Source organism: Dipodomys spectabilis, unplaced genomic scaffold (assembly GCF_019054845.1).
Source record: "Dipodomys spectabilis isolate Male_0828 unplaced genomic scaffold, ASM1905484v1 ptg000054l, whole genome shotgun sequence".
NCBI classification, from domain to species: Eukaryota; Metazoa; Chordata; class Mammalia; order Rodentia; family Heteromyidae; genus Dipodomys; species Dipodomys spectabilis.
Window position 1 is genome coordinate 27,579,201 of NW_024870731.1, and position 10,088 is coordinate 27,589,288.

General features: G+C 45.9%; 1 protein-coding gene across 1 annotated transcript in view; it reads right to left on the bottom strand.

The window, feature by feature from the left end:
* The window catches only part of Lrig1 (leucine rich repeats and immunoglobulin like domains 1), a 106,680-nt gene extending 96,917 nt beyond the window's left edge, over positions 1–9,763 (bottom strand). The window contains exon 1 of the mRNA XM_042679772.1: positions 9,380–9,763. Coding sequence (XP_042535706.1) covers positions 9,380–9,603 — 224 coding nt within the window. The 5' untranslated portion in view covers positions 9,604–9,763. The remainder of the gene's footprint in view (positions 1–9,379) is intronic.
* Between the last annotated feature and the right edge of the window lie 325 nt (positions 9,764–10,088).

The window sequence follows — 10,088 nt, forward strand, 5'->3', positions numbered from 1 at the left end:
GTTTCTGACGGACTTTCCTGCCCGGGCTGGCTTTGAACTGTGATCCTCAGATCTCAGCCTCCTGAGTAGCTAGGATGACAGGCGTGAGCCACCGGCGCCCGACCCGTTAATTTTTAAAGTCCTATACACATACAAAAGAAATTATCTGTTAAAAAAAAAAACAATATGGAAGGGATCCTGGGAACATCAGCTTACATCTGTAATACTGCTATAGAGATGGAGATCAGGAGGATTACAGTTCTAGACTAGCGGAGATTGTCTCAAAACCTCATCTCAATGAAAATGTTGAATCACTACTGTCATCCTGGCTACATGGGAGGTATAAGACTGACTCTTCCTAACTAAATGTAGGAGCGTCTGTGACTTATGCTTGTTGTCCTAGCTACTGGGAAGGCTGAGATCTGAGAATCATGGTTCAAAGCCAGCCTGGGCTAGAAAGTGTTAGACTCTTATCTCCAACTGTCTACCAAAAAAGCTGAAAGTGGAACTGTGGCTCATTAGCCTTGAGCAAGAAAAATTAAGGGACAGCACCCGGGCCTTGAACTCAAGCCCCAGGACAGGCACAAAAAAGAAAATTGTAGAAGCAACACGAGTGTGGTTCAAGTGGCAGAACACCTGCCTAGTGTTAAGCCATGAGTTCAAAACCCAACTGAAAAAGGGGAGAAGATCCAACTAGACAGCCTATACCTGTTGAAGCTACAGACTTCCTTACATTTTTCTGTCCATTGTGCAGATATATGCCTTGTTCCATTTTTTAAAAAGTGGGAGGGGGCAAGAATTTATTTAAAGCATCTTGCTGCATATGTCTTAATTAAAAAATATTTTTTAATCCTACCTTTCATAGTATCTCACAAGAAAGAGTAGCTTCATCTACCACAGGTCTCTTCTTTTAAATCAGTTGTAATCCAACCCCAAGAGCTAATACTTGAGATAAACAAACATGCTTTCACACAAAGAGCCTACAAATCTACAAGATTTGGAACCAGAGGCAGATTATCTGCCCCCAATTCAGTGCTCAGTCCCCATTATATCTAACAGGTAATCTAGGAGAAAGAATTTATCAGTCAGTATGTATTCTAGCCAAGATAAGCAGTAAAATTATTTGAATGGGCAAATAATATATTATTGGAAGGAGAAAAAGAACAGAATAGGTTGAGAAGGACACCTGTTAAAAGCTGCATAACGGAGACTTAAAAGATAAAAGTTGGATGGGGTATGGTTTGGTTGTGTTGTTTTCAATCAACTTTGAAAAGGAAAAAGCCCTCCATTATTTCTGCAGCTAATTCTGCTAATGGAAGAGATCCTCATCATTTCATTCACTTTCAATATATGCAGATCATAAAAGGTTAGAGACCTACACCACAAAAGTTTAAAGATTAATGCAAAGCATTTCAAAAAGGAGAAAGGCCATGCTTTCTTAAAACCCTCTGAGCACTGCCTTTTGCCAAGACAAACTGAACAAGTGGTGATTGGAACCCGCATCCTGGTTCATAAGGAAGCTGAGACAGACTAGGTCTTGCAGAGATGAACGGATTGGTTGTTCACACAATGGGCTTTACCGGTTAGGCTAGATTAAATAGTAATAAAGGCTCAAACAATCGTAGCCATTCATGTGGGCAAGGCTGTGAACATGGCCATTCACAGAGGAAGGAACTCAGGTACAGGTGCAACAGGAGCAAAAGCAAACAGTCACAAGCTTTCCAGGTGGCATCCTTGCCAGATTCCTCAAATGACCACTGTGTTCCCAGCCTGTGGCCCCCACAATTACCATAAGATTGTAAACAGATCAAGACAAATGAAATGTGTTCTCAGCATATAACCCAACAATTGTCTGCCCTACTAAGTCCTCCTCCTTCAAGTCTTTCCAAATAGATACAGGTACAGTGAGGGTGCAGCCAGGCCTAAAGTCTGTAACCTAACCCCACTGGAAGAGTACACCTGCATTTTCCCGAGCTATTGACAGAGAGGCACTACTTACATCTTGGTATGGTTCAGTTTCAGTGAAACGCTGGGATATAATAGGATAAAATGATTAGTCTCAGGACCTCTCACTTCCCTGCCTTTTCTACCTTTTCCCAAAAAAATAATGCTAAAATAGTCAGCAGTATTTGTACAACTAGAACAGATTGTAAACTACTTCAATAATTTCTGCTAATTGTATAATTTGCTGCAACTGTTTATGGCTTCCTGCCTATTCATCTGAGATTTCCATGGGCACATGAAGTTCCACTTTATATGTACTCTTAACTCCTAGGAGAAAATTGCTGTTTGGATTGTGAACCCTGCTATCCTCTTACCCCAAAGACTCCTTCACATTAGAAAGGTAAACTTATTTCAGAAAATGTTTAGTCACTAGGCAATCAGACTTGCAGTGATAAGCCAAGAGAAGGATGCAAAATTTGAGTTACTGAGGCCTTAACCTTCAAATTATGCTCCACTCCCCACACTGAGAACTGGACCGTACTCAGGCATTGTCTTCATGGCAGCTCTAAGACAGAATGCCATGACACCCGCCCCTTTCACAAATAAAGAAAAAGAGTTTACTGGAAATTGCATGTGTAGTTGGAGAGTAGAGATCCAGAAATAGATGCTAAAAATAATTTTCAGTCTCTCCATCACTACTGCTGGATGGTACCAGCACATTTAGTAGAAGCAAAGAATGTTCCAAAGCCGAGTGCCGGTGGCTCACGCCTGTAATCCTAGCTACTCAGGAGGCTGAGATCTGAGGATCGTGGTTCAAAGCCAGCCCCGGACAGGAAAGTCCAATAAACTTTTATGTCCAATAAACTACCAGAAAACCAGAAGTGGTGCTGTAGCTCAAGTGGTAGAGCGCTAGCCTTGAGCTGAAATGCTGAGGGACAGCGCTCAGGCCCAGAGTTCAAGCCCCATGACCCACCAAAAAAAAAGAGAAAGTTCCATCATTATCCATCCAGCACCCCTATCAATAATCTGGCTAAAGACCATGGAACAGATGAGTAGTAAATGTCTGTCTGTCTGTATTTATGTATCTATTTATCTGCTTGCTGGTTCCAGGTTTGGTCTCAGTGCCTCCCACCTTTCAGTGAGTACCTCACCACTTAAGCCACTATGCTCCACCTTAGCTTTTTTTGTTGGTTATTTTCAAGATAAATCTCAATGGCTTCTTTGTCGGGGCTGAGGTTGAACTGTCATCATCAGATCTCAGCCTCCTGAGTAGCTAGAATTCATGTGATGGGCCAGCAGTGCCTGTTTTGTGGAGTTTTTTGTTTTGTATGTGAGGGTTTTCGTTGTAGCTATTTTTTGAGACAGGGTTTCACTATGTAGCCTAGACTGGTCTTGAACTAGTGATATTTCTTTGTCAGACTTCCCAGTGCTAGGATTCCATGCCAGCACAAAGACTATTAATAGGGTGTAATGAACTCAAGGGGGAAAACAAGGATCATAAGACCTAAGGAAATGAAGAAATGGCTTTTTAAATAATAACTTTTTAAAAACAGAATGAAAGATCAAGTTATCACCTGTGGTTCAAAAGAATATGCAGTGTTTGGATAAAAACTACAAGAGATAAATTACACAAATTCAACACTATAGAAATACTTGGGAAAAAACTCATATACATACCACCCCCCCCCCACAAAAACAAAAAGACATAAATTGGCAACTTTCACTTTGACCAGTGAAAAACTGCAATTTTCATTATTTTCTGTAATCTTTAAACTTAAACATTTTGACCTCAGTTATATGACTCTATATAAATGACCAATTATTTAGTCAATCTGGACTATTATCCAAAACTGTTGAGGCCTATAAAATTCCTTCGGCAAAACAAAAATACCAAAAAAAAAAAAAAAAAAAAGAAAGAAAGAAAGAAAAAAGCAAGTTCCAGAGGTCAAACTATTATAAAAAGTTCTTATCTCCTCTAGTTCTCAGTAGAGATTAGGACAAATCTGAGTTTCACACTGATCCCAGAACTTGAAACAAAAGCAAAAGACAAGCACAGCAAGAACTGAATCCCAGAGGGAGAGGAACAGACCCTCTACATAAAAACACCTATCTACAATGGTCCCTAAACCTCCACAGGCCAAAGAACATCTGAGATTTTTAGACATTTTCCCTCCTCTGCCTGGGAATTTTTTCCTCAGCCCCTCCTCCCTCATGTCTCAAGACAATGGCTTCAGCCTTTGAAACTGCATCCATTGTAAATAGCTCTGAATATTAACACAGTCCAGAGTCCTGCTCACTTTTAAAAGACCCCCAGGGTTTCAAATTGCAGTCACTGAGGAGGGAGACGGGGAGTCAGTGAGTAAATGTCACCAAGCTCATTCAAAAGGAGCTATACATTCGGCTTGCTCATGAAAACTTAAAAGTTTCTTCAACCTATGGGGTATGGCAGAGGAATCCCTTTTATGTTTTAAACAAATGAGAAGAAAAAAAAAAAAGACCTGGTACAGCCAACGTCTTTTATTGCTTACAGCAACTTTCAGCTCAATGGTTCCTATTTCTAGATTTTCGTCACCTGTGGACATCACTTTTAAAACCACCATAGGCTACTTTATTTCATCAGTCTCCATCCAGAACTTCCTTCCTTCAGGGCTTTCACAGGTGTGCAACAGTGGGCCAGGTGCATTCATTCACACAAACCCCTGGTGCTCTCTTGGGCATTCCTGCCTACCCTGAAAAAGAAGCTGAAAAAACTGTGAGCCAAGAAGACACTCTTGCAGAAAGGGGGAGAGACCCTTTCATTGTGAGAATGGTGTCTGGGGGCAAGAGAGAGAGGTCAGCCAGAGGCCTTCCCAACTGGTCAGGGAAGCTGTGCAAGGAACCCAGGAAAAGTCATTAACCCTGGATAGAGGGGGAGGATGGAGAGGAAAGCAGAGGGAAGAGCCACCAGGAACCAGGTCTCCTTACATAACACTTCAATTCCCTCATCTTTTTAAAGATGTTCTCAGGAACTGCTGGTATACTCGATGTGTAGCAATAGTATACTCAAAAGTGCCCTTTATGAGATCCAGTAACCAATGTATGGAAAGCAATCAACACACTCCTTTTTAAGAAGTCCCTTCTTAAAGGACAAAAACAGCTCTGTCACATCCTGAAGGCAAAAGACACTATGTGTCATATCCTGAAGGCAAAAGACACTGTCATATAGGGGAAGATGTGCAAGGCTTCCTAATTTCATAGTATTCAACTCTATTTTATGGAGCTGTAATTTCCTATCAGCAGAATTTAAACAATTATATCTTTTTCTCAAGGCAACCAATATTTCCTGTGACAATATGATTTGCCCGAAATCTGCCTTTATTCAAAACAGACATCAGGGAACTACTAAGTTGTAGGTTATACACCAACCAAAGGAAAGTGAGACCAGCTTTCAGATACTTGCCACATAGAAGAAAGAATTGTGATCTCAAAGAAGCTCTCTGAAACGTTATACTTACGTGCTTATATACTTGTATACTATCCTCTCTGAAATACTTACACTTCCAGTGTAAAATCTGCCCATGACCCCATGTTTAAAACTCTATCTAGGGGGTCTGGGAAGGTGGCTCAGTGGTAGAGTGCTTGCCTTGCATGCATGAGGCCCTGGGTTCAATTCCTCAGTACCACATAAGCAAAAAAAAAAAAAACTCTAGGACTGAGTTATCAGGTAAATCCGGCATATTAACATACTGGAGGCTGAGAATTTGATTCTCCAAATGTGGCTCTCTATCCCAAACAACCTAAAAACTCAGACATTCAAGATCCCAGTGCGCTCCTCTTAAGACAAAAAGAAAACTGGGCAGCAAAGAATGTCTAATGATCAGTTAGGTAAATTATATTCTTCATTTTTTAAAAAAAATCTCAATTTAGAAACTAGAAGGATTTGGTCTTCTAATTTGCATAAACAGGATGGGAAGTAATTTCCAAACCCTTAACTCACAACACCCTGCACACCTGTGCCTTGAAGCCCAGCTGTAAACTCTGAAAGACAAAGGCTATTTGCCTCACAACTACAATGGCAATGTGGATTGTTTTCTAATGTGATCTTAATCACCACTTACATGCCCAAACCATCAAGGTTAGATCTGAACCACCCAGTTTAGTACTGCAAACCCACAATACAAAGAGGCCAAACTCAACATAACTCATTTTAATTTAGTATCCTTTTGTCAATGTCCTTGCTTCTGAATCCTGGACATCTTCCCTCCTAGGAGCTCAAGAATCAGGGTTTGTCCTTTCATTAGGATCAGCCCCTGCCTCCCCAGCTCATCATTTAGCTTTCCATGTTTTGTCTAGACATTCCTCAAATTTAGGCCACAGGTAAGAATCTAAGGTAAACTGACATTTACTAATACTTCTTAAATAGTTTCTTTTTTTGGGGGGAGGGGGGGGAGGGTCCGGTCTTGGGGCTTGAACTCTGGGCCTGGGTGCTGTCCCTCAGCTCTACAGCTCAAGGCTAGCGCTCTATCACCTGAGCCACAGCACAACTTCCAGCTTTTTTCTTTTTGCTTATGTGGTGCTGAGGAATCGAACCCAGGGCCTCAGGCATGCAAGGCAAGCGCTCTACCACTGAGCCACCTTCCCAGCCCTTCTTAAATAGTTTCTAAAGCTGCACTCTCAAAAAATAATTTCAAAGAAAGCAAATATCTGAGTTCTAAGAAGCTTAGCTTCTTCTAAGGTTCTGGGAAGCTGGGATATGATTTGGCAGTGCGTGGTGCTATTTATGAATGTGCTGTTGGACCATGCCAATCTCACCTACGTAATGGGGGGAGGAGAGGGAGACTAAGTGATTGATGGCTCCAGTACTATAAGTTACTATGCAGAATAAGTTATCCTCAGGCCCTAGAAGGAGCCCATTCACCCCTTTATCAGCATCATCCATTTTTCTCTATTCACTCTACATTTATAGTCATCTTTAAAAAGTTGTACTTTCCTCAGACTAGGCTCCAAAATTAGATGCACTATGTACAAAAGAAAAAAAAGTCCCATAAAGCCACAGGTCCCCTGCTATCTCAAACTCACAGCCTGAAACTGTTTGAACTGACTGCAGTAAATCTAGTTCATGGGCTTATAAACTAGGTTAAAACATTTTCTAGACACAATGGACTTAGAGGGTGTAAACTCGGTGAAAATATGAGTTATTTTATTATATTGTATATGAAGACTTTCTCCTCTCATGTGTTGCTGAGTTGTAGCCAAAAATAAAAGCATCTTATGTTTCCATGTTTTTATGGAAATTTCAGAATAAAACTGAGAGTATAAATTGAGAGATATGGAACTCAGGGGGGAAAGCATGCTTGATTTCCCTATAATGAGAAATAAAACTTCGCAAATATTTTTCAAACGATCTCTGTTTTGTACAGTACACATATAACCAGCAATCACATTGCTTCAATCTTAAGATCTCATCAGGTTAACATACTGAATTTGCTGAAGCTCAAATACCTACTTTGGCATTTATTGATCATTAGAAGTGTATATAAAAGAGGACCACAATGTTAAAGATATTTAAGCTGTGTGAAATATCACTCCTAAGCAGCTGAACCAACTCGTATTTTCTGCTCCAAAAAAGGGCAAGGCAACGTGGTTCTTGTGACCATCAGAAAGTGCAAATGAGAGAACACTCTGTCCTCTCCTGGAAGTTACAGCTTGAGAACCAAGTGCCTTCCCCAGAGTGCCACAGACACTAGCACTGCAAGTCACTCTTCCAACAGGTGAAACCTGGAAACGTGCATCTGATTCTACTCATGTGGTTCTATTTAAAAACAAAAAACACCTAAGTATGTAAAAGAAAAAATAACTTTCCAGTCTGCCACAAATAAATAAAACCCTACCTAAGACAAATAGAGGTCCCATCTCCCTGTACTAGAGAGAGCCTCTGCCTATGTTAAAACCTACGAGGTGGATGGATTCCACAGCATAAGTGGAAATGAGAGAATACAAGAGGTCCTAGCCAGTGTCCAAACTCTGTACTAGCTCACCGTGGTCCAGTGCAAGGGGCAACTCAGACTTGTCCATCTTGAGAAAAGATCTTAACATCTGAAAGGAATTAACTTCTCCTTACACAAGCCAGACATTCAGATAACATTTTCTACAACCAAGCCACAGGTGTTGGTTAAAACTTGTCTCACCAATTTTCACTTTAAAAAAAAAGGGGGGGAGGGGCGCCAATGTCATGCCTGGAGTTAGTGCTGTGCCTCTCCTATGTTCTCAGGAAAATGTCCAATTAAACCGAGAAGCGGACTATTCAAGCCAGGCCTTTTTCTGGAAGGTACTGATAGTTCTACTGAGATGTTCATTCCTGATAGACAGGATTTGACTCACGGACCAGCTATTTTAGAAGTAAAAGAGGCGACACTATTCCACTCTGTGTACATAAGTGTAATTTTTTTCTTGACCCCCCCACCCCGTCCCCAGCAAATCTTCGGTAACAAGTGTCCTACTAACTCCTAATAGGCCAAAGTCCTGATAGCACACAAAAGTGCCTCTTTTGCAGTGAAACAAACTTGCGGAAAATCAGCCAAGCCCCCTGGTACCCTGCCCTGAAACAGCACTAGTCCAAAACTAATTTGCACCATTTATGGAGGAGAAACTCGAGGGGCGCCCCACCTTACTGGATCACCAAGCTCAACTCAACAGGGCCCTAGGGAACAGACAGGAAGGGTCTGGAACACAGTTCCCTAAAATGCCAACCAGGCGGGCGGAAAAGGAAAACTCCAGCACTCACGAGGTTTGCAAGAACCGCCAAAGGCCCCCGTCCCGAGACCCTCTTGGGTCTGGGGGGGGGGGGAGAGACTTCCTCCCCAGCCAGAGCCAAACCCTCCGGGTCCTCGGTTCGGGAGGCGGCTACACGCACACTCGCTAATAAATAATGTAAATGGAACACTGCAGCCAAGAGTCACCTTCATTCATTACCCACTGGAACACCAAGGCGCTCAGACACCAAAGAGTTGGATTACAAGGAGGGGGGGGGAGAACCACATCCCCACAGACCCCGACCCAGACGCCCTCCCTCCGCCGCAGACCGACTCACCCCCTCACCCCTGGCCTCGCACCCGCCCACCCCGCCAGCGCCCACGTCCTGACCCCCCGCGGGGCACGCTCGCTCACCTCCACACCAAGAGGCACTGTCGTTCACACTGACATGGACTGATCGCTCACCCACGAGGGCACACCCGCACCCCCCCCACCCATGGCCGCTCCCCTCCAGGCCCCAGACGCGCGCGCTCTTCCCCGGGTCCCCCCCATCCAACCCCCGCTACGCACGACCTCACGGCTGCCACTCACGCGAACGAGTCCAAACCCCCATGACCCAGCCTGCACTCCTTTCCCGGGTAAGCCCACCGCCGCCCCCTCCGCCACGGCCCCGCGCCTTCCCGCCCCGCTGACAGCCCCCGAGGGCGCCAAGGGCGGCACTCACAGGCTCCGCGTCCAGGAGGGCAGGTCGGCGGGCGGCGTCGCCAGCCCGCGCCCGCCGCAGTCCAGCGAGTCCCCGGCGCAAGTGCAGGCGGCGGCGCACGGCTCCTCCGCCGTCGCGAGCTTCGGCCGAAGCAGCAGCAGCAGCAGCAGCAGCGGTGGCCACGGGAGGAGCAGGCAGGGCGGGCGGCGCGGGGCCCCGAGCGCTCCCGGGACCGGCCGCGCCATCTTGTCTGGAGCGCCTTCGCAAACTCCCGGCGCGGGGACGGCGAGGTCCCGGGGCGGCCGCGAGCGCGGGTGCGGGAGGGCCCGCGGGGGGCGACTCCGCTCCGAACTAAGCTCCGGGCCCGGGCATGGCCGGCCGGCACCGGTTCTCCCCGCGGCCGCGGCTCCCGCGCTCAGCGGGTCCCCGCGGTCCCGGCCGCTCCACAGCGCCCGGCGGGGGCCGCCAACTCCGCGCCCATCCGGACCGACTCGCCCCGCGCACGCTGCGAAGCCCGCGGGTCCCGGCGCGGGGTGCTGGGCCGGCGCTGCTCGTCCTCCCGCCGCGCTCGGGCGCACGCCAGGTGCCGCGACTCCCAGGCGGGCACTCAGCCTCGCAGCCCGAGCCCCGCGCGAGCGGGCATCCTCCCGCTGCGAGACCCCCGGCCGGACGGCCGCCCGCGCGCTCCCCAGGCCCCGCGCGCCTCGTCGGCCCAGCGCCGCGGGCAGGG